The sequence below is a fragment of the Amblyomma mixtum genome, chromosome 4 (genome assembly GCF_055824585.1).
Source record: "Amblyomma mixtum isolate Tamu chromosome 4, ASM5582458v1, whole genome shotgun sequence".
Lineage (NCBI taxonomy): Eukaryota > Metazoa > Arthropoda > Arachnida > Ixodida > Ixodidae > Amblyomma > Amblyomma mixtum.
This window is the reverse complement of record NC_143015.1, coordinates 79,619,584-79,643,774: the sequence shown is the minus strand read 5'-3', so window position 1 is coordinate 79,643,774 and position 24,191 is coordinate 79,619,584. Positions and strand designations below refer to the sequence as shown.

The following is a 24,191-nucleotide window of genomic DNA, read 5'->3' as shown; positions in this document are numbered from 1 at the left end:
TGGCCACTGTCGAAACGTGCTGTCGTGTGTCACTGTGCTTTAGACTGTTGACGTGCTAGGCAAGTACGGGCCCAGGAGCGCATGTCTTTGTTGATGCCAGGCATAATGCATTGCATAATGAGATGCTGCGTGGCACGAAATCCAGGATGGGAGAGGCTGTGTAGGGCTTTGAAAACAAGGTGACGAAACGCAAAGGGGCCAACAGGCGGGGAGTGCCTGTCGCTGTGTCACAAATGATGGGCACGGGGCACGAAGGGAGGAGAACTTCACGAAGAGCCAATCAGCTGGGGCCCTTGAGAAGGTCCTTAATTTCCGCATCCTGGTGCTGTGCTGTGGTGAGAGCGGCAAAGTCGAGGTTGGCTGACGAGGTGGCAGAAGTGAGGGAAGCAGTGACAGTGCATCAGCCGGGGCGTTGTCAAGGCCTTGCACATGTCTGATGTCTGTCGTGAATTCCGTCACGTACAAGAAATGGCGGATTTCACGTGGCGAAAATTTACTGCTCTCCGACTTGGTGGCAAAAGTGAGTGGCTTATGGTTGGTGACAATGTGGAACTGCCGACCTTCAAGGAAGTGCTTGAAATGCCGAACGGACATGCAGATGGCTAAAAGCTCACAGCCAAATGTACTCTAGCACCTTTCAGCAGGGGAAAACTTCCGGGAGAGAAAGGATAGAGGGCTCCAGGCACCATCCACGAGCTGGTGAAGTACAACTTGAACGCCGGTGTCCAACGCCAATGTCTGTCACTCCAACGCCGGTGTCGGTCATGAGGTGTAGGGGTGCATCAGGACGAGGATGGGCCAGGAGGGTGACACTGGATAGCTTCACTTTGGCAACTTCAAAAGACTCTAGAGCGGCGGAAGACCACATAAGTTGTGCAGACTTGGCTTTCTTGCCTTGAAGCATGCCTATCAATTGTTTGAGGAGGGCTGCACAGTGAGGGATAAATGGGCGATAAAAACTGATACGACCAAGAAATTCACGGAGTTTGTGAATTGAAGTAGGCTGCGGCAATTCTTGAATGGCCTTGACTTTGGATGGAAGAAGACGGATACTCGAATGGTGAACGCGGTGGCCGAGGAAGTCGAGCTCCAAACTGCCAAAGCCACACTTGGCTCTGTTGATGATGAGGCCATATTTAGAAAGACGCTGGAAAAGCTGCCAGAGGTGTTGCAAGTGCTGTTCAGCATTGCCGCTGAAGACCAGGAGATCATTGATGTAAGACATGCAGAAGGGAAGACCCCGAATGACGGTGTCCACAAAGCGTTGATATGTTTGTCCTGAGTTACGGAGGCTGAAGGGCATGTGGATATATTCAAAAAGGCCGAAGGGTGTAATGAAGGCAGTTTTGGGTACGTCAGATGGTTCCACAGGGATTTGGTGGTAGGCTTTGACCAGGTAAATTTTAGAGAAAATGGTGGCGCCATACAACAATGCTGTGAAATCCGAGATGTGAGGTATGGGTAACGGTCCGGAACTGTTGCGTTGTTGAGAGCGTGGTAACCACCACATGGCTGCCAGCCCCCGGTGATTTCTTCAGTACCATGTGGAGAGGTGATGCTCAGGGGCTAGGGGAGGGTCGGATAATGCTGAGTTCAAGCATGGGCTCAAACTTGTTGCGGGCAATCTGGAACCGGTCTGGAGCAAGGCGCCGAGGTCAAGCGTGTGCAGGCAGGCCGGTGGTCCCAATGTGGTGCGTGACCTGGTGCTGGACGGGCAGTAAGAAGTAGGATGGGCAGAGCAGGGATGGGTATTTGTCCAGGATGGTCTCAAAGGCCGACTGGGGTATGCTGGGCATAGAGGCAAGCGGTCCTCGAAGATAGAGGTCCTGAACAGTGAGGTTCGTCATGACGTCCACGAGACGCTTGCAGTGCATGTTGACCAGCACATTGTAGTGGCACAGGAAATGAGCTCATAGGATTGAATAGCACACGTCCGCAACCAGGAAAACTCACCAAAATACACGTCGGAGGCCCAAATTTAGTGCGAGGGCATGTCCTTCATACACAGCGGTGGGGTGAGATTGGCAGCTTGGAGCTGTGGGCCAGAATGGTGGAGGGTGACGATGTAAGGGTGCGGGGCAAAACGCTCACCTCTGCCCCGGTGTCCACAAGAAATTGGAGGCTAGAAGTGTGGTCACGAATGAAGGATAAGCAGGTAGCCTCCGTGCCGACACCACTCGCCGCTTCTAGTGGTCGATGATCGCCCGATGTTCATTCAGGTAGTCCATTCCCAAAATCACGTCTCGCGAGCATTTCTGTAGGACCAGGAAGGTTGTAGCATAGGTTTGCCCATTTACTGTAACTCTCGCGGTGCAGCGTCCTGACGGCGTAATAAGGTTACCACCTGCAGTGCGGATCAGCGGGCCATCACAAGTTGTCACTTTCCTGAGTCGGACAGCGAATGGACCGCTCATGACGGAGTAGTCAGCTCCTGTGTCGACCAAAGCAGTAACCGCGTGACCGTCGACCGTAACTTCAAGGTCACTTGTTCGCATTTTTGTGCTACACGTGGTCTTCGGTGTACGATCTCGGCTTCGTCGGGTAGTGAGGCTGCGGTGGGCGTACTCCGACGTTACTTCTATGGGCAGCGGTAAAGACGTCAAGTCTGGCCGCGTCGTCGTCGGTGTTGTCATCGAAGTTGCCGTCGGAGGTGTCGTCGGTGGAGGATCTTTGCCCTTGCGCTTAGAAGCAACCTCACCTCCAGAGGCTGCTTTATTCAGTTTAACCTTCGGGGGCTGTGGGAGCGCCCACGCACCGCCTAACCTCGGTTAGGAGATACAAAGCGCGGTAAAGATGGCGACGGGGAACGTGATAGGCGGCTCGGCGATGAGCATCCTTCCCGACGCAAAAAACTCCTCTATTTCGGCTGGTCGCTGGCCAGGTCGGGGTTGTGGAGCGTCGTAAGAGAACCCTCGGATGCCCAGTCTTCTGTATGGGCAGTGCCGGAGACTGTGACCAGCTTCGCCACAGTGGAAGCATAGTGGACGGCGCTGGTCGGAAGTTCTCCACTCGTCGCATTTCCTCGTCTGTGTGCGGCGCTCGTAGGACGGGCGGGTTGGGGCGAGAGGGCGGCAGTCCAATGCAGCTGGCTGTGAGCGATAGGGGCTTGGGTCCCGTCGTCGAGGTGCAGGATGGCGCACTGCTGCGGTGTAAGTCATGGCTGGGGGCTGCAGAGGCTGCGTGGATGATGGCGTCACTCCCAAGGCCTGCTGAACTTCACCCCGGATGACGTCACTGAGTGAAGTAAGCTGCGGCTGCGTTCCCATTGGCAGCAATCGTCGGAGCTCTTCACGCACAACTTGACGTATAACCTCCCGCAGGTCATTGTTGTTAGCGGTGTCCAGGCAGCTTGCTGACAAAATGCGCTGCTGGCGGTCATACTGGCGGGCTCGGGCATCAAGAGTTTTTTCCATCGTGGATGCCTCTTCTACAAATTCCGCGACGGTTTTCGGTGGGTTCCGGACGAGGCCGGCAAAGAGTTGCTCTTTGACTGCTCGCATAAGAAGCTTTACTTTTTCTTCTTCTTTCGTGTCTGCGTCGGCACGCCGGAAGAGACGCTTCATCTCCTCAGTGTACATTGCAACGGTCTCGTTTGGATGTTCTATGCGAGACTGTAGCAGCTGCTGGGCTCTCTCCTTTCGTACGACGTTCGTGAAGACCTTCAGAAGCTGCTCCTTGAAGGTTTCCCAGTTCGTGAGGCTAGCTTCCTCATTCTCAAACCAGATTCTTGCTGGTCCTTCCAAGGTGAAGAAGACGTACCTAAGTTTCGCAGCATCATCACAGTTGTTGAAGACAGCCACACGGTCGAACTATTCCAGCCATTCTTCGGGGTCGGCGCCAGGCGAAGCGTCGAAGGTTGGTGGCACCCGGGGCTGCTGAAGGATGATTGGAGTCATTGTCTGGGGCAAGCTCACGGCAGACGTTTCTGCTGGCTTTCGCTTCCGGGTAGGGTCCGGCAGAATCCTGAACTCAGGTGCGTCCCCTTGCAGGCGTCGGCTTGCGCGGTGGACTGGACTCAGGTCCTGCGGTTGATGACTCAGAGGGCTGGCATCACGACTTGTAGGGGGTGCCCGGAACATGGAAGGCTACCCCGCACCTCCACCAGATGTCACGTTGTAGTGACGGCAGTCCAGCGGTCAGGAAGACACCGGAAATACTTGCAAATGAAGCTCTTTATTTGGGCTGACTTGCGCCCGCAAAAGAACTGAATCACTGGGTGGCGGCGTAAGCAACAAGCGTGCTCGTCAATCGTCGAACTACGAATGCCCACTGCTCGCGGCATCGTTCAATTTAAAGCCAGCAAGGAAACTTCGAGATAACAGGTCGAGATCATCTAGAGTAATCTAGAAACAAGTAGATGCAGCTGTTCATGGCTGTGATCAATCGAGATTAGTCCGGTCGCTTCTCGTGTCACGAACAAAAATGATAACACCCCTTTTGTGCGGCCTTGCGCAAACGAACGGACGCTACAATGATACGTGGCAATATAAACAAGCTTCCTCAACACAACCTGTGGGAAGTTGCTGGCACAGATTGCCACCACCATGGATGTGCCAGTGTGTGACTCATCATGCAGCCTCATCACTGGTGCGTTCCATGCGCCTAGCTCGACCTTCATCCGACTCAAACCTTGAAAGGTGGTTCCGCACGAGCGCTGCCTTGTCCACTGCCCCAAAAGCGCTTGTAAGTGGTGGCGGTGGTGAAGGCAAAGTTGTCAAATGCGATGCACCAAAACTCCCACTGTCCACCAGCTCATCCACAATTTCCAGCAGATGCCCAACATAACCTGCACCAAGCACACAGAAAGCAATGAAAAAAACATATCAAACTTGATTCAAAAAACAAAGTATGAGGGTTTCTCCTGCTGTCTCTCTGCTTTCTTTACGTACCCAAGGCAGCAGTGTAGGTATTTAGTTTAAAAGTACCCAAATTGCTGTTACAAGTTGAAAATACATGACGCTGAAGCTTCCTGCTCTCCTCTGGTATCCTGGAGAAACAATACGCTGCTGCAAGGCACAGAAGCAGCTTTTCTAAACACGTCACTGAAAAGTAAGCGCATCTCTTTAAACCTTGCACTTTGCAAAGAGCTGAGCTGCGAAAGTCCCAGTGAACCATAGGTTGGTCTAGAGTAAGGTGAAATTGTCTCTGAAAAAGATGATGATAGCACAGTGTTGTGTTCAGCTGTGGGCGCCACACTGAGCAACATTTTTTACCACGGCCAGTAACCATGATCGGAAAGAAAAGTTTTTAAAAATGTCATCCATGAAATGTCAACATTATGCGCTCAATGAAGCTTACGAAAAAGGGTGACTGCAGGCATGCGGGCCACAGTTTGAGGAATGTCTGCATACTGCAACTGCCAGAAGCATATATTTTTATTGCAAACTCTTGGAAAAAGTTCTCCCAATGCGTCTTTACAGTGCTTACTGAATGTGCGAACAGGTGTGTCCTGTACACTAGTGCGATAATGTGCGTATTTTTTTGCGAAGCTGTCATTTACACATGGGTGCAACTTATACACAGCAGTAAGTTCAGCAAAAAAAATGGTATACGACAGCCCGTGCTGGTGTCAACCTGCGTGGTCCCTCCTGGTGTACAGTAACGCTGGAAGCAGCTTGTGCATGCCACAACTGCTTCAAGGCTACTAGTGCAAGCAATATCATTTTTTGTATAATCTTTGGTGCACGCATCTGCAGCAAAAAGTGGGCTAGATATGCTGTATTAACTGTAGGCATTCAAGTTTTGCCTTCCTCCTGCAGTTGTATACGCACCAAAAGTTGCAGGCTCTTTGACTGGGCATGCCACTGGGTTGCCTTTCCTGGCTTTGGGGTGTTTCACTGCCCACTGACGCCTTCCCATGGCAGTCCTGCGTTGCACCCTGTCCGCATTCTCATTGTAGTGCAGAGCAGCCAGTTCTGACCTGTGCAAAGAGATGCCGAATATCAAAAGTGCACACCACAACCTACACAACTGCTAAGGAGAAGATACTTTACACCCAGTTTTGCAAAAAGCATGCCTACATGCACGCTGCAAGGAGAGCAAACCTTTGAACACTTTTTTTGGAAAACACGATGAAATGCTTTATCATACATTGTGGAGAGCCCGGAGCTGTGTGCCTCAGCCCGGTGCATTTCTGTCCTAAATCCCAGCCAATTTTTTCTTTTGTGTGTTGCTTTACTGCTGCACATGACCATAAACTTATTGCAGCATCGGTGCATCTTGAACAAAACATGTTTCTCAGTAATCACTGCTCACTCTTTCATCACCCTCGTAGTGCTGTAAAGCAGTATCTCTATGACTTCTTTATAACAGACATGACTGTCACTGCAGGTATTCATGCGAGAATGTTATTCCAGAATTCAATGAAATTGAAAGTCCTTTATTGTTAAAGGGGAAGCCAAAAGAATTCTATGAAGCAAGAGGGTTATCGGCACAGTAGCAAACCCAAGAAAAAGTGCAGTACAGAATACCTAGTCGCATTTTCCAACTTGCGGTCACATGGAGTTGCACTAATTTCATATACAGCTACACCAACTTCCACGATTGCAAATTTCACAATGAGAAATCTTGTGTATACTGTCCGCCCTAACTTTGGTAAATAGATAGTGATAGCTCTATGCATGAACAACAAAGTGTTGACTTGTACAGCAATGCAGGTGCACTGAACACACAAGTCTGGCGGTTTATGATATTTAGCACACAATTGCACCAATGTACTGTTGAGGCGTATATGAAGAAACTGATATCTTCATACCTTGCGAGCATTCCATGAAAGGAAAATGTGTAACTCTTTGGAGCAAACCGATTCAGTAGGGAATGGAATGACTCCAGACTTGAAGTCTGGCAAGCTGGTGACACCTGCTTGATATCCGCAAGCAGGCGATGGTTTTCAACCACGCCACGCAGCTTCTCAAAGGCATCAGTACCTGGCGGCATAAAATTCAAGGATACAACATAAATGCAAGAAGAAACCTTCTGAAGGGTTAGTGTAACAATAAATAATGAAGAGTAGAGCAATGAGCAGGCATGCACTCTTCTTGCTTTCAATGCATCAACCGAACTATCATCAAGTTTGAAAGTGTCATTAGTGACTGATAAGAGTTATTCGTCCTGCGTAATAACACTGAAAGATATCCCTTTGATACAAATGGCAAGTTAACAGGTTCGATAGAAGTACCTGAAAAAATCCACTTCCTGGGTAAGAGGTCTCCATGCTCGCAGTTGGCATACTCCTCACTGTGGCCACAGTGCTTGTTCTGCACGTGGTTGAGGAGTGACCGCCAGATGGCTACCGCGAGCTCGCCCCTTTCTGCAGCAGTCTGTTGTCTCCTAGCAGCAATCTTCACGGAAAAATAGAGGTGATTGATGATAGAAGTCAGCCACTCTTCTATCACACCACAGCCTCGTGCCCGGGAGACAGCGTGCAGCTTCTTTTTCAGCCCTGGAGTAAAAAAAAGAAGAAATTAGGAAACTAGGCAACTATTCTGCCCATCACTGAAAAAGCCATCATGCAATTGAGAGGTAGTCTTGTGAAATGATGAGTACACTACTTTGATTTATACTCTAAAAAATAATGCAGTCAATAGCACCGTGCACGGACAAAAAATGGCAGCCAATCTACATAGGTGACCAAATGTCAATTAGGTGCGCTAGCACTGCTTTTCCTGGTTAAGAACCAAAACCCACCCAAGGCAGCCTGCCTTCCTGCCACCAGTCTGCCAGAGGTTTCAGACAAACGTCGGCGATATCTTAGATAGGATACTGTCTGGCTGGCTGGCTTGCAAGCAGGCTGCCTTTAGCCTGCCAGATGCCATAGACTAACACTGGCGAAATATGGGACCAGGGATTTTAGCGCTAGAACAGTACAGACCTGAAAATGAACATACGATATACGCATACAATATGTATGCACAATATGACCACTCTACATGCACTGAACAGCAGGGCTAAGTCTGCAGCGATCAGAAATTGTAGATGCATAGAGGTAAGCACACTTGTCTGGAGCGTTCGAGCAGCGTACAGTGGAGCAAATGAACAAAGATTTTATTTCATCTGTTTGGCTAGACAATAAGGGCATGTGACTGAACGGTTTTTATCTCTCTGGCTGTGCTTCAAGTACAAGGGTTATTTCTAAAACTCAGTTTATACTTTAAAATTTCCATTTCTTTCTGGTGCAGAGCTCGGCTCAAGCTTCCCTCTAGACAAGTGTGCTCACCTCTGTACTCTTTTGTAGCTGTAGGGCTGCCCATTTTGCAGTTTACAAGACAGTGGTTGTAGATAGAACAATAAGGAAGGAGCACTTATGCCTGTAAAAGCTCCCTACTCTGCTAATATAACAACCTCTCTCTCATCTGCTGGCTGGCTTGATATGGTTCATGGTGGCAGCAAAGCAACTCGTTCGAAAAAACAGGGATGAAAAATACTGATGAGAGGTTTTGTGAGCAACATTAGCTATGCCTAAATATGGCACGAACAATTTTCCAGCGCTGAGAAGAAGAAAAAAGCCCTGCTAACCTTTAGCAACATGCCAAGCATCAATGTAGTGGGGAATATCTGGCCGGTGCTGTCGCATGTGGCTGCGCACCTGAGTGTGCCTGTCGGTGACTATCTCGAGCACACGGACATTGTTGTCATCAAGGCCCTTCAGTGCCCTCTTGAGGCCTTCTAATTCCATGGCACCACTGCTGGAAACTTCATTGGACTGCAACGGGAGGTCGAGGGAAAGAAAAAATTAATCTGATCGGAGCCAACATACTGTACGTGTGAAAACCAAAAAGAGCTCTTACCTGTACAAGTTGCATGTCAATTATACGATTCAATGAAGTGTCCAGCAGTGAGTATGTGCCGTATTTAGCACTGTAGCCAGGGGAATCTGCGCGGCTGTCACCTGCCAACTGGGCTCCAGTCCTGCTCACACAGTTCACCAAAGACTGCTGTTCACGTTCCCACAGCTGAAATAAAATTATATATATAATAAATATATAGAGAGTGTTGCAGGCCCAGAAGTAAGGCAAAAAAAAAAGGAAACGAAGCGAGAATGTCGAAGCAATGCATTTAACAATACAAATGCACTAATCGGTATGGTAGTACTACGTAGGATTGTCCATTTTCTCAGGACTGGGCGTTGACTCACTTCAGAAATTTATTTTCATAATTAGTCACATGCCCATCTTAGTGTTTAGGATGTATTGGTCGACACAGAAACATTTCCAGAAAAACCATGCTCACCTTGTGCACAGCAGGAATCAAAATGTCCCTTTGCAGGCGATCGTATGTGCGCTTACTAAAGCATGCAATTCCAGCACTCTTGAAGAGCCGCAGTACTTGTGTTGGGCTTGCGCCTGTGAATAAAATTGCAGCGGCCAGAGCAAGGTTCCCCATGGCAAAGCGCCTCCTCTTTGGCTGGCTGTGCCATCTCAAAACATGGCCATCTTGGCATGTGGACGTGACCACAGCGAGGGAGCCAGAAACCTGCGCAAGAAAGAAAACGGACCTATACAGTACCCTATATGTGCCAAAATTTAAGGGCTGCACCTCCTGTTTCATTTCATTTATTTTATCCATAAAGGCCCCACAGCATTATATAAGTAAGGGGTACAACTGGTGTAAATACATGCATAAGAAAAACACGCGCACAATGAACACAACACTGCGAACTGTAAGCACTAAAAAAATAACATGAAGAGGACCACGGAATGACAGATAAAGGACGAGCAAAATACTGAAAAAAATGCATGTGCAGCAGTTTGCACAAGTGAAAGTCGTTGAATGATTCATAGTGAGGCGGACAAAATGGTTTGTAATCATTGCATAAAAGGACTGTGTCGTTGCGTGAGGCATTCCAGAGGGTTATTGCATTGGGAAAAAAACTTTCATCGCTAAAGAACGCTCTTGATGCTGGCTATGGGGTGGCTGCGGCTAAGGTGACTGGAAATTCTGATCAGGGGTTTCATCAGGGGATGCCTTGACGTCGGATGGCAGAAAAAGCTGAAGAGCAGGCAAAGGCGTGAGGTGATACGGCGTGACTGGAGTGTCTACTGCATTAGGGGGAAAAGCAGTAGGATTCCATACTTTTGGTATTTACTGATAAACCATAAAATATGAGCCTCGAGGCATTTTCGTTTGAAGTGGAAAACAGAAAAACCCCAAATTTTAACTGACCTTGAAAAACAAAATGGCATTTTCACATGAAGAAATGTTCTACACTACTTTTTTTCTCAACCTGGAACACAGCCCCACTGAACTGTCCTTGGGGTCATTCCTTTCTGCAGAAACCATATTCCCTACACCGAATTCCCTTCCAGTACTTTTACCATAATTACAGTTAAAAATGCAAAGTAGCAGTGCTTCAGCGATAGTCTTCGACTCTGCATTGTATATGCAGGAAATGACTGCCGAACTTAACGAGTCATGATGAGAATTGGTCGCGGTGCCCATAAGAGAAATTTGTCATCTTTTGAACGTTGTTGTGATGGAGTCTATGAAGATGCCATCTTTCAGTGCTGTGAGAGAACTGGCTGTTCATGTACCAGCAATGCTTACAGGCTCCAGGGGGGCATGCCGTGAATTTCATGCTGCCTGCACGTCCCTTGGATTGCCAGTTCAGCAACTGGCCACAGTGATTCCCATGCGCAGGTACTATTTTTTCAAGCACTCACTGATGTTCTTGCTTACTGGAAAGTAATCGAACAATTCGCGGAGACCACAGCTAAAGGTGAAAAGTTCGAGAAGGTGCGAACACTACTCGCTAACGCTGAGGACATGACTGTACTTTTTGCAAAGTGTGATTACTCGGCCAAGAACGTCCTGCCAATAATCACAATACAAAAAGCCTTCAAGTCTGAGGAAGTGCTTGTCTGCTACGTGCCCTGAAGCCTGCTTGGTCTAGAGTCCCCCTCGTTAGTCAATGCCTTCCTGAGCAGCAAGAGTTTGTCGCGAGCACCGACACTCTTACACCCGACCAGCTCTGATGTCTGAGAGAAATGCGCGCTCAGCCTTCATGAACACTCGCTTTTTCATAGTCTGACGTCTAACTCAGGTGAAGGTCAAAACTGGGCACCTAGTGATCGAAGCACGAAGTCCCGTAGTGAAGATTTTGCTTCATAACTCTTTCCCATTTACGGACGGCATGGGTGACAACAATGATGGATGGGAGAAGAGGTGTGCCGCATACACAGGACATCCCTCAAAAAAGGTCCATTCCAGAAAAGCTTGCTGTTTGCTCTAAAAGACAAAAAGTATTTTCATACCTCTACTGATGACTGTGCAGGAAGGTGGCATTTCCTGCAAAACTTCACAAGGTCCAGGAGGCTTTCCTCGAACACAATGATTTTGCGAGGACGTGGTTCAACAAGAGAACTGTAAAGCAAATGTATGTTCCATTTAACACAATTGCTTTGTTTCCATGCAGCATCTTTCACACCTTTCCTTCAGATGTCAAGGTTTTTAAGAGGCACTACTTGAAAATTAACTTTCTGAAGTGAATATCTCGAAAAACTTTTACAGTTAAACTACCTATTTTGACCAAAAATTTTGCATTCTGTAAGCCATGCATGGAAAGAAAAATCAGCTTCGAGCCATGAGGCACACTTACGCTGCCGAATTCTCCAAAGATGGCTCATACGTAATGTCCATTGGGTCATCCTCAAAAGTCAGTGACAACTCCGGTGGCTCTGGTGTTGGTGGCTGTGGGGTTGAGCACCTCGGCTGTTGGTCCTCCGAGAGCACAATGTCCGCAAAATCACACTCGGTTTGACATTCTGGAATCGAAGGTTAGGCGGGCTATGGATGTGCACATGTTGATACTGAAGAATGCAGGAGCACAACAGCTCTGTGAAAAGCGTGCATTTTGCAACAAGTACAGTCATGAAATTTATGAGCGTGAACATGCGAGTGCGTGACAGATAGCCTCGAACCCTACTTGTGGTGATATGTGGCAGCCGCTTTCATAAACAGAGTGGAAAGGGAGGTGTGTCTCACAGCTCGCCAGAAGCAGGCAAGGCGGCATTACCCTTTCCATCAAGTTGCGGAAAGCAGCCGTCGCATATCGCCACAAGTAGCTCTCAAGGCTACTTGCCACATACTGGAGAGTTCACGGTAATAAATTTTATGACTTTACAGTTGTGGTGCTACTTCTTTAACACTTGCTTATAAAAAAAGTTTTCCACAGCAAAAAGAAACATCTGCACTAAGCCTGTTGCTTGAGAGAACTGCACACTAAAACAGTACTCTCTATGGCCACATTACAATAAAAAAACCTACCATCAAAGTCATCAGTTCACAGATTGTTCAAAAAATCGACTAAATCACACTCCCTGGCCAAAGCTATTCAGAAATAAATTGTCCACATCCCTTGATACTTCTCTTGCACACATTAGGGAATTAAAGTAGAAACAAGAAGATGTGTACTGTCAGGAGCAAAAGTAGTATACAATACACAGCCACCGCCAGATTTTCCCGGAGAGATTTCATACTCACCCACAGTCCGGGTTGAACTGTCTGTCTGCACACCAATACTTTTCATTTCTGGACGCACTGTAGCTTGTGTCGCCTTCACTGACACTTGCACAGTGCACTCAGTCTGGGCATCGCGTGTACTGCACTCAATGCCCGCTGTGGCTCCGCGTGGTGGTGATATGTCCAGATGATGACCAAGTGCTGGACCAAAATATGATTATCAGAGAAGTCTTGAAGGCAAGTTTTACACACAAAGCACACACCGTATGTGACATGCCTCCAACTATCACGTTAGTGATTGGTCCATCAGGCGCACTGTTCACTCATTTCCATGAGTACAGATAATTCCATCCATATTTCCCATCAAATCACACATGAGCCACATTGAACATGCCAATAAGTTTTAAGATTAATGACACAGCACTATTCTGTAAGTGGTCTAGCCGACGTAGGTGAATGGGTAATCGTACTTGTTAACAACGACCGTCTCTATGATTTTGAGTTCCATTTTTCGACAGTGAACATAACAGTGCGATTGACGCTTACAACGAAACTGATCTGCGGAAAAGTAATACCTGCGCTCGAAGATTGCTCTTCCATGGCCGCTTCCTCGCAGAGACCACCATCATCGCTGCCAACCTCAGCTACACACTGCGCAAAACATCAATACGCCAGCATTACCGCCGCTCTCAATGAAGGTGCCCGCAGACAATCGGATGTAATACAAACCTGACGCTTTGGCGCTGTTGCTCCGCTTACAGGCAGCAGGAGACGTTGTGCAGCAGTGGGATACACCATCGGCACGGCACCGGGCATGAGACAACGCTTCTTCGGAATTCCGAAATTGGAAGCATACTTGTGCTCGTACGAGTCCGAGCAGAAGTGCAGAGAGCAAAGCAGGCTCGATCTCCCCGGCGTCCAATAGTGCCGCCCAGTAGCACGAACAAAGTCTATCCAGGCGTTTCTTAGCGCATCGTCCCGGGGGAACTTGTGAAAACTCACAGGGTCTCCGGATTTGCTGGAGCAGAAGTCCACCGCACAGTAACTCAAAGGCATGACGGTCGTTGTCCGGTTGTCCCAACACGAGCACGATCGCACGCTAATATCGCCTTCGCGGGTTCGCGTGAGGATGCGAAGCACTTCGCGAAATTCCAGTAAGCCTGGCTAGTTCGGGAATAAGTTCAGAAAAATAACCGAACGAGTGGCGGCTCGCAGCAAATGAAGCTCGCTGGTGCGTCAGCTGCGCTCACGCGGCTCGTCACTCGTGCCTCATGGCTGCGGCTGTGCTAGCTGTGTCCCGCTCATCTACGTCACAGTATTTTGATGTGACGTCACTAAACTTGTGTTATATTTCCCCTGTTGTGACGTCAGCGTTGATTGCGCTAGCGATGGGCATCCATTGTGAGAGTGAGCATTTAGTTAATCTTTGGAACCGAATTAAAATATCTTTTAAACGTTTGTTGTGTCCAATATCTGGCTGTGAGTGCCCTTGTGTACAGAGGAATCCAATAACAGGCTTTTTATAGCCTCAAAATTTGGTGTCTCCACCCCTTAGGGGTGGAGACACCAAATTTGGTGTCTCCATCCCTAAGGGGTGGAGACACCAAATTTTGAGGCTATAAAAAGCCTGTTATTGGATTCCTCTGTACACAAGGGCACTCACAGCCAGATATTGGACACAACAAACGTTTAAAAGATATTTTAATTCGGTTCCAAAGATTAACTAAATGCTCACTCTCACAATGGATGCCCATCGCTAGCGCAATCAACGCTGACGTCACAACAGGGGAAATATAACACAAGTTTAGTGACGTCACATCAAAATACTGTGACGTAGATGAGCGGGACACAGCTAGCACAGCCGCAGCCATGAGGCACGAGTGACGAGCCGCGTGAGCGCAGCTGACGCACCAGCGAGCTTCATTTGCTGCGAGCCGCCACTCGTTCGGTTATTTTTCTGAACTTATTCCCGAACTAGCCAGGCTTACTGGAATTTCGCGAAGTGCTTCGCATCCTCACGCGAACCCGCGAAGGCGATATTAGCGTGCGATCGTGCTCGTGTTGGGACAACCGGACAACGACCGTCATGCCTTTGAGTTACTGTACGGTGGACTTCTGCTCCAGCAAATCCGGAGACCCTGTGAGTTTTCACAAGTTCCCCCGGGACGATGCGCTAAGAAACGCCTGGATAGACTTTGTTCGTGCTACTGGGCGGCACTATTGGACGCCGGGGAGATCGAGCCTGCTTTGCTCTCTGCACTTCTGCTCGGACTCGTACGAGCACAAGTATGCTTCCAATTTCGGAATTCCGAAGAAGCGTTGTCTCATGCCCGGTGCCGTGCCGATGGTGTATCCCACTGCTGCACAACGTCTCCTGCTGCCTGTAAGCGGAGCAACAGCGCCAAAGCGTCAGGTTTGTATTACATCCGATTGTCTGCGGGCACCTTCATTGAGAGCGGCGGTAATGCTGGCGTATTGATGTTTTGCGCAGTGTGTAGCTGAGGTTGGCAGCGATGATGGTGGTCTCTGCGAGGAAGCGGCCATGGAAGAGCAATCTTCGAGCGCAGGTATTACTTTTCCGCAGATCAGTTTCGTTGTAAGCGTCAATCGCACTGTTATGTTCACTGTCGAAAAATGGAACTCAAAATCATAGAGACGGTCGTTGTTAACAAGTACGATTACCCATTCACCTACGTCGGCTAGACCACTTACAGAATAGTGCTGTGTCATTAATCTTAAAACTTATTGGCATGTTCAATGTGGCTCATGTGTGATTTGATGGGAAATATGGATGGAATTATCTGTACTCATGGAAATGAGTGAACAGTGCGCCTGATGGACCAATCACTAACGTGATAGTTGGAGGCATGTCACATACGGTGTGTGCTTTGTGTGTAAAACTTGCCTTCAAGACTTCTCTGATAATCATATTTTGGTCCAGCACTTGGTCATCATCTGGACATATCACCACCACGCGGAGCCACAGCGGGCATTGAGTGCAGTACACGCGATGCCCAGACTGAGTGCACTGTGCAAGTGTCAGTGAAGGCGACACAAGCTACAGTGCGTCCAGAAATGAAAAGTATTGGTGTGCAGACAGACAGTTCAACCCGGACTGTGGGTGAGTATGAAATCTCTCCGGGAAAATCTGGCGGTGGCTGTGTATTGTATACTACTTTTGCTCCTGACAGTACACATCTTCTTGTTTCTACTTTAATTCCATAATGTGTGCAAGAGAAGTATCAAGGGATGTGGACAATTTATTTCTGAATAGCTTTGGCCAGGGAGTGTGATTTAGTCGATTTTTTGAACAATCTGTGAACTGATGACTTTGATGGTAGGTTTTTTTATTGTAATGTGGCCATAGAGAGTACTGTTTTAGTGTGCAGTTCTCTCAAGCAACAGGCTTAGTGCAGATGTTTCTTTTTGCTGTGGAAAACTTTTTTTATAAGCAAGTGTTAAAGAAGTAGCACCACAACTGTAAAGTCATAAAATTTATTACCGTGAACTCTCCAGTATGTGGCAAGTAGCCTTGAGAGCTACTTGTGGCGATATGCGACGGCTGCTTTCCGCAACTTGATGGAAAGGGTAATGCCGCCTTGCCTGCTTCTGGCGAGCTGTGAGACACACCTCCCTTTCCACTCTGTTTATGAAAGCGGCTGCCACATATCACCACAAGTAGGGTTCGAGGCTATCTGTCACGCACTCGCATGTTCACGCTCATAAATTTCATGACTGTACTTGTTGCAAAATGCACGCTTTTCACAGAGCTGTTTGCTCCTGCATTCTTCAGTATCAACATGTGCACATCCATAGCCCGCCTAACCTTCGATTCCAGAATGTCAAACCGAGTGTGATTTTGCGGACATTGTGCTCTCGGAGGACCAACAGCCGAGGTGCTCAACCCCACAGCCACCAACACCAGAGCCACCGGAGTTGTCACTGACTTTTGAGGATGACCCAATGGACATTACGTATGAGCCATCTTTGGAGAATTCGGCAGCGTAAGTGTGCCTCACGGCTCGAAGCTGATTTTTATTTCCATGCATGGCTTACAGAATGCAAAATTTTTGGTCAAAATAGGTAGTTTAACTGTAAAAGTTTTTCGAGATATTCACTTCAGAAAGTTAATTTTCAAGTAGTGCCTCTTAAAAACCTTGACATCTGAAGGAAAGGTGTGAAAGATGCTGCATGGAAACAAAGCAATTGTGTTAAATGGAACATACATTTGCTTTACAGTTCTCTTGTTGAACCACGTCCTCGCAAAATCATTGTGTTCGAGGAAAGCCTCCTGGACCTTGTGAAGTTTTGCAGGAAATGCCACCTTCCTGCACAGTCATCAGTAGAGGTATGGAAATACTTTTTGTCTTTTAGAGCAAACAGCAAGCTTTTCTGGAATGGACCTTTTTTGAGGGATGTCCTGTGTATGCGGCACACCTCTTCTCCCATCCATCATTGTTGTCACCCATGCCGTCCGTAAATGGGAAAGAGTTATGAAGCAAAATCTTCACTACGGGACTTCGTGCTTCGATCACTAGGTGCCCAGTTTTGACCTTCACCTGAGTTAGACGTCAGACTATGAAAAAGCGAGTGTTCATGAAAGCTGAGCGCGCATTTCTCTCAGACATCAGAGCTGGTCGGGTGTAAGAGTGTCGGTGCTCGCGACAAACTCTTGCTGCTCAGGAAGGCATTGACTAACGAGGGGGACTCTAGACCAAGCAGGCTTCAGGGCACGTAGCAGACAAGCACTTCCTCAGACTTGAAGGCTTTTTGTATTGTGATTATTGGCAGGACGTTTTTGGCCGAGTAATCACACTTTGCAAAAAGTACAGTCATGTCCTCAGCGTTAGCGAGTAGTGTTCGCACCTTCTCGAACTTTTCACCTTTAGCTGTGGTCTCCGCGAATTGTTCGATTACTTTCCAGTAAGCAAGAACATCAGTGAGTGCTTGAAAAAATAGTACCTGCGCATGGGAATCACTGTGGCCAGTTGCTGAACAGCAATCCAAGGGACGTGCAGGCAGCATGAAATTCACGGCATGCCCCCCTGGAGCCTGTAAGCATTGCTGGTACATGAACAGCCAGTTCTCTCACAGCACTGAAAGATGGCATCTTCATAGACTCCATCACAACAACGTTCAAAAGATGACAAATTTCTCTTATGGGCACCGCGACCAATTCTCATCATGACTCGTTAAGTTCGGCAGTCATTTCCTGCATATACAATGCAGAGTCGAAGACTATCGCTGAAGCACTGCTACTTTGCATTTTTAACTGTAATTATGGTAAAAGTACTGGAAGGGAATTCGGTGTAGGGAATATGGTTTCTGCAGAAAGGAATGACCCCAAGGACAGTTCAGTGGGGCTGTGTTCCAGGTTGAGAAAAAAAGTAGTGTAGAACATTTCTTCATGTTAAAATGCCATTTTGTTTTTCAAGGTCAGTTAAAATTTGGGGTTTTTCTGTTTTCCACTTCAAACGAAAATGCCTCGAGGCTCATATTTTATGGTTTATCAGTAAATACCAAAAGTATGGAATCCTACTGCTTTTCCCCCTAATGCAGTAGACACTCCAGTCACGCCGTATCACCTCACGCCTTTGCCTGCTCTTCAGCTTTTTCTGCCATCCGACGTCAAGGCATCCCCTGATGAAACCCCTGATCAGAATTTCCAGTCACCTTAGCCGCAGCCACCCCATAGCCAGCATCAAGAGCGTTCTTTAGCGATGAAAGTTTTTTCCCCAATGCAATAACCCTCTGGAATGCCTCACGCAACGACACAGTCCTTTTATGCAATGATTACAAACCATTTTGTCCGCCTCACTATGAATCATTCAACGACTTTCACTTGTGCAAACTGCTGCACATGCATTTTTTTCAGTATTTTGCTCGTCCTTTATCTGTCATTCCGTGGTCCTCTTCATGTTATTTTTTAGTGCTTACAGTTCGCAGTGTTGTGTTCATTGTGCGCGTGTTTTTCTTATGCATGTATTTACACCAGTTGTACCCCTTACTTATATAATGCTGTGGGGCCTTTATGGATAAAATAAATGAAATGAAACAGGAGGTGCAGCCCTTAAATTTTGGCACATATAGGGTACTGTATAGGTCCGTTTTATTTCTTGCGCAGGTTTCTGGCTCCCTCGCTGTGGTCACGTCCACATGCCAAGATGGCCATGTTTTGAGATGGCACAGCCAGCCAAAGAGGAGGCGCTTTGCCATGGGGAACCTTGCTCTGGCCGCTGCAATTTTATTCACAGGCGCAAGCCCAACACAAGTACTGCGGCTCTTCAAGAGTGCTGGAATTGCATGCTTTAGTAAGCGCACATACGATCGCCTGCAAAGGGACATTTTGATTCCTGCTGTGCACAAGGTGAGCATGGTTTTTCTGGAAATGTTTCTGTGTCGACCAATACATCCTAAACACTAAGATGGGCATGTGACTAATTATGAAAATAAATTTCTGAAGTGAGTCAACGCCCAGTCCTGAGAAAATGGACAATCCTACGTAGTACTACCATACCGATTAGTGCATTTGTATTGTTAAATGCATTGCTTCGACATTCTCGCTTCGTTTCCTTTTTTTTTTGCCTTACTTCTGGGCCTGCAACACTCTCTATATATTTATTATATATATAATTTTATTTCAGCTGTGGGAACGTGAACAGCAGTCTTTGGTGAACTGTGTGAGCAGGACTGGAGCCCAGTTGGCAGGTGACAGCCGCGCAGATTCCCCTGGCTACAGTGCTAAATACGGCACATACTCACTGCTGGACACTTCATTGAATCGTATAATTGACATGCAACTTGTACAGGTAAGAGCTCTTTTTGGTTTTCACACGTACAGTATGTTGGCTCCGATCAGATTAATTTTTTCTTTCCCTCGACCTCCCGTTGCAGTCCAATGAAGTTTCCAGCAGTGGTGCCATGGAATTAGAAGGCCTCAAGAGGGCACTGAAGGGCCTTGATGACAACAATGTCCGTGTGCTCGAGATAGTCACCGACAGGCACACTCAGGTGCGCAGCCACATGCGACAGCACCGGCCAGATATTCCCCACTACATTGATGCTTGGCATGTTGCTAAAGGTTAGCAGGGCTTTTTTCTTCTTCTCAGCGCTGGAAAATTGTTCGTGCCATATTTAGGCATAGCTAATGTTGCTCACAAAACCTCTCATCAGTATTTTTCATCCCTGTTTTTTCGAACGAGTTGCTTTGCTGCCACCATGAACCATATCAAGCCAGCCAGCAGATGAGAGAGAGGTTGTTATATTAGCAGAGTAGGGAGCTTTTACAGGCATAAGTGCTCCTTCCTTATTGTTCTATCTACAACCACTGTCTTGTAAACTGCAAAATGGGCAGCCCTACAGCTACGAAAGAGTACAGAGGTGAGCACACTTGTCTAGAGGGAAGCTTGAGCCGAGCTCTGCACCAGAAAGAAATGGAAATTTTAAAGTATAAACTGAGTTTTAGAAATAACCCTTGTACTTGAAGCACAGCCAGAGAGATAAAAACCGTTCAGTCACATGCCCTTATTGTCTAGCCAAACAGATGAAATAAAATCTTTGTTCATTTGCTCCACTGTACGCTGCTCGAACGCTCCAGACAAGTGTGCTTACCTCTATGCATCTACAATTTCTGATCGCTGCAGACTTAGCCCTGCTGTTCAGTGCATGTAGAGTGGTCATATTGTGCATACATATTGTATGCGTATATCGTATGTTCATTTTCAGGTCTGTACTGTTCTAGCGCTAAAATCCCTGGTCCCATATTTCGCCAGTGTTAGTCTATGGCATCTGGCAGGCTAAAGGCAGCCTGCTTGCAAGCCAGCCAGCCAGACAGTATCCTATCTAAGATATCGCCGACGTTTGTCTGAAACCTCTGGCAGACTGGTGGCAGGAAGGCAGGCTGCCTTGGGTGGGTTTTGGTTCTTAACCAGGAAAAGCAGTGCTAGCGCACCTAATTGACATTTGGTCACCTATGTAGATTGGCTGCCATTTTTTGTCCGTGCACGGTGCTATTGACTGCATTATTTTTTAGAGTATAAATCAAAGTAGTGTACTCATCATTTCACAAGACTACCTCTCAATTGCATGATGGCTTTTTCAGTGATGGGCAGAATAGTTGCCTAGTTTCCTAATTTCTTCTTTTTTTTACTCCAGGGCTGAAAAAGAAGCTGCACGCTGTCTCCCGGGCACGAGGCTGTGGTGTGATAGAAGAGTGGCTGACTTCTATCATCAATCACCTCTATTTTTCCGTGAAGATTGCTGCTAGGAGACAACAGACTGCTGCAGAAAGGGGCGAGCTCGCGGTAGCCATCTGGCGGTCACTCCTCAACCACGTGCAGAACAAGCACTGTGGCCACAGTGAGGAGTATGCCAACTGCGAGCATGGAGACCTCTTACCCAGGAAGTGGATTTTTTCAGGTACTTCTATCGAACCTGTTAACTTGCCATTTGTATCAAAGGGATATCTTTCAGTGTTATTACGCAGGACGAATAACTCTTATCAGTCACTAATGACACTTTCAAACTTGATGATAGTTCGGTTGATGCATTGAAAGCAAGAAGAGTGCATGCCTGCTCATTGCTCTACTCTTCATTATTTATTGTTACACTAACCCTTCAGAAGGTTTCTTCTTGCATTTATGTTGTATCCTTGAATTTTATGCCGCCAGGTACTGATGCCTTTGAGAAGCTGCGTGGCGTGGTTGAAAACCATCGCCTGCTTGCGGATATCAAGCAGGTGTCACCAGCTTGCCAGACTTCAAGTCTGGAGTCATTCCATTCCCTACTGAATCGGTTTGCTCCAAAGAGTTACACATTTTCCTTTCATGGAATGCTCGCAAGGTATGAAGATATCAGTTTCTTCATATACGCCTCAACAGTACATTGGTGCAATTGTGTGCTAAATATCATAAACCGCCAGACTTGTGTGTTCAGTGCACCTGCATTGCTGTACAAGTCAACACTTTGTTGTTCATGCATAGAGCTATCACTATCTATTTACCAAAGTTAGGGCGGACAGTATACACAAGATTTTTCATTGTGAAATTTGCAATCGTGGAAGTTGGTGTAGCTGTATATGAAATTAGTGCAACTCCATGTGACCGCAAGTTGGAAAATGCGACTAGGTATTCTGTACTGCACTTTTTCTTGGGTTTGCTACTGTGCCGATAACCCTCTTGCTTCATAGAATTCTTTTGGCTTCCCCTTTAACAATAAAGGACTTTCAATTTCATTGAATTCTGGAATAACATTCTCGCATGAATACCTGCAGTGACAGTCATGTCTGTTATAAAGAAGTCATAGAGATACTGCTTTACAGCACTACGAGGGTGATGAAAGAGTGAGCAGTGATTACTGAGAAACATGTTTTGTTCAAGATGCACCGATGCTGCAATAAGTTTATGGTCATGTGCAGCAGTAAAGCAACACACAAAAGAAAAAATTGGCTGGGATTTAGGACAGAAATGCACCGGGCTGAGGCACACAGCTCCGGGCTCTCCACAATGTATGATAAAGCATTTCATCGTGTTTTCCAAAAAAAGTGTTCAAAGGTTTGCTCTCCTTGCAGCGTGCATGTAGGCATGCTTTTTGCAAAACTGGGTGTAAAGTATCTTCTCCTTAGCAGTTGTGTAGGTTGTGGTGTGCACTTTTGATATTCGGCATCTCTTTGCACAGGTCAGAACTGGCTGCTCTGCACTACAATGAGAATGCGGACAGGGTGCAACGCAGGACTGCCATGGGAAGGCGTCAGTGGGCAGTGAAACACCCCAAAGCCAGGAAAGGCAACCCAGTGGCATGCCCAGTCAAAGAGCCTGCAACTTTTGGTGCGTATACAACTGCAGGAGGAAGGCAAAACTTGAATGCCTACAGTTAATACAGCATATCTAGCCCACTTTTTGCTGCAGATGCGTGCACCAAAGATTATACAAAAAATGATATTGCTTGCACTAGTAGCCTTGAAGCAGTTGTGGCATGCACAAGCTGCTTCCAGCGTTACTGTACACCAGGAGGGACCACGCAGGTTGACACCAGCACGGGCTGTCGTATACCATTTTTTTTGCTGAACTTACTGCTGTGTATAAGTTGCACCCATGTGTAAATGACAGCTTCGCAAAAAAATACGCACATTATCGCACTAGTGTACAGGACACACCTGTTCGCACATTCAGTAAGCACTGTAAAGACGCATTGGGAGAACTTTTTCCAAGAGTTTGCAATAAAAATATATGCTTCTGGCAGTTGCAGTATGCAGACATTCCTCAAACTGTGGCCCGCATGCCTGCAGTCACCCTTTTTCGTAAGCTTCATTGAGCGCATAATGTTGACATTTCATGGATGACATTTTTAAAAACTTTTCTTTCCGATCATGGTTACTGGCCGTGGTAAAAAATGTTGCTCAGTGTGGCGCCCACAGCTGAACACAACACTGTGCTATCATCATCTTTTTCAGAGACAATTTCACCTTACTCTAGACCAACCTATGGTTCACTGGGACTTTCGCAGCTCAGCTCTTTGCAAAGTGCAAGGTTTAAAGAGATGCGCTTACTTTTCAGTGACGTGTTTAGAAAAGCTGCTTCTGTGCCTTGCAGCAGCGTATTGTTTCTCCAGGATCCCAGAGGAGAGCAGGAAGCTTCAGCGTCATGTATTTTCAACTTGTAACAGCAATTTGGGTACTTTTAAACTAAATACCTACACTGCTGCCTTGGGTACGTAAAGAAAGCAGAGAGACAGCAGGAGAAACCCTCATACTTTGTTTTTTGAATCAAGTTTGATATGTTTTTTTCATTGCTTTCTGTGTGCTTGGTGCAGGTTATGTTGGGCATCTGCTGGAAATTGTGGATGAGCTGGTGGACAGTGGGAGTTTTGGTGCATCGCATTTGACAACTTTGCCTTCACCACCGCCACCACTTACAAGCGCTTTTGGGGCAGTGGACAAGGCAGCGCTCGTGCGGAACCACCTTTCAAGGTTTGAGTCGGATGAAGGTCGAGCTAGGCGCATGGAACGCACCAGTGATGAGGCTGCATGATGAGTCACACACTGGCACATCCATGGTGGTGGCAATCTGTGCCAGCAACTTCCCACAGGTTGTGTTGAGGAAGCTTGTTTATATTGCCACGTATCATTGTAGCGTCCGTTCGTTTGCGCAAGGCCGCACAAAAGGGGTGTTATCATTTTTGTTCGTGACACGAGAAGCGACCGGACTAATCTCGATTGATCACAGCCATGAACAGCTGCATCTACTTGTTTCTAGATTACTCTAGATGATCTCGACCTGTTATCTCGAAGTTTCCTTGCTGGCTTTAAATTGAACGATGCCGCGAGCAGTGGGCATTCGTAGTTCGACGATTGACGAGCACGCTTGTTGCTTACGCCGCCACCCAGGGATTCAGTTCTTTTGCGGGCGCAAGTCAGCCCAAATAAAGAGCTTCATTTGCAAGTATTTCCGGTGTCTTCCTGACCGCTGGACTGCCGTCACTACAACGTGACATCTGGTGGAGGTGCGGGGTAGCCTTCCATGTTCCGGGCACCCCCTACAAGTCGTGATGCCAGCCCTCTGAGTCATCAACCGCAGGACCTGAGTCCAGTCCACCGCGCAAGCCGACGCCTGCAAGGGGACGCACCTGAGTTCAGGATTCTGCCGGACCCTACCCGGAAGCGAAAGCCAGCAGAAACGTCTGCCGTGAGCTTGCCCCAGACAATGACTCCAATCATCCTTCAGCAGCCCCGGGTGCCA

General features: G+C 47.3%; 2 protein-coding genes across 2 annotated transcripts; one reads left to right on the top strand and one right to left on the bottom strand.

Moving 5' to 3' along the window:
* Positions 1-3,795: 3,795 nt before the first annotated feature.
* On the bottom strand, positions 3,796-13,988 carry LOC149347151 (uncharacterized). The gene is made up of 12 exons (XM_089586900.1): positions 13,186-13,988; positions 13,032-13,107; positions 12,478-12,657; positions 11,594-11,759; positions 11,250-11,358; positions 9,229-9,471; positions 8,787-8,951; positions 8,515-8,701; positions 7,178-7,441; positions 6,755-6,926; positions 5,772-5,920; positions 3,796-4,786 (listed from the first exon to the last, which is right to left on the bottom strand). The coding sequence occupies exons 1-12, from the start codon at positions 13,510-13,512 to the stop codon at positions 4,569-4,571; spliced, it is 2,256 nt and encodes a 751-aa protein (XP_089443026.1). The 5' UTR covers positions 13,513-13,988; the 3' UTR covers positions 3,796-4,568.
* A 554-nt stretch (positions 13,989-14,542) lies between these two features.
* LOC149347150 (uncharacterized) lies at positions 14,543-23,828 on the top strand. Its single transcript, XM_089586899.1, has 12 exons — positions 14,543-14,869; positions 14,948-15,023; positions 15,398-15,577; positions 16,295-16,460; positions 16,696-16,804; positions 18,581-18,823; positions 19,101-19,265; positions 19,351-19,537; positions 20,611-20,874; positions 21,126-21,297; positions 22,132-22,280; positions 23,266-23,828. Exons 1-12 carry the CDS (start codon positions 14,543-14,545, stop codon positions 23,481-23,483), a joined length of 2,256 nt encoding a protein of 751 aa, XP_089443025.1. The 3' UTR covers positions 23,484-23,828.
* Positions 23,829-24,191: the final 363 nt, after the last annotated feature.

What these genes read in the sequence shown, in the direction of transcription:
- LOC149347151 (XM_089586900.1), bottom strand. Translation starts at nt 13,512, where the DNA reads ATGCCTTTGAGTTACTGTGCGGTGGACTTCTGCTCCAGCAAATCCGGA. An exon ending in CAACAGCGCCAAAGCGTCAG is followed by an intron (nt 13,108 to 13,185) that starts GTTTGTATTACA and finishes TGTTTTGCGCAG; the next exon opens with TGTGTAGCTGAGGTTGGCAG. An exon ending in TGATTCCTGCTGTGCACAAG is followed by an intron (nt 8,952 to 9,228) that starts GTGAGCATGGTT and finishes ATTTTATTTCAG; the next exon opens with CTGTGGGAACGTGAACAGCA.
- LOC149347150 (XM_089586899.1), top strand. Translation starts at nt 14,543, where the DNA reads ATGCCTTTGAGTTACTGTACGGTGGACTTCTGCTCCAGCAAATCCGGA. An exon ending in CAACAGCGCCAAAGCGTCAG is followed by an intron (nt 14,870 to 14,947) that starts GTTTGTATTACA and finishes TGTTTTGCGCAG; the next exon opens with TGTGTAGCTGAGGTTGGCAG. An exon ending in CAAAGAGCCTGCAACTTTTG is followed by an intron (nt 22,281 to 23,265) that starts GTGCGTATACAA and finishes TGCTTGGTGCAG; the next exon opens with GTTATGTTGGGCATCTGCTG.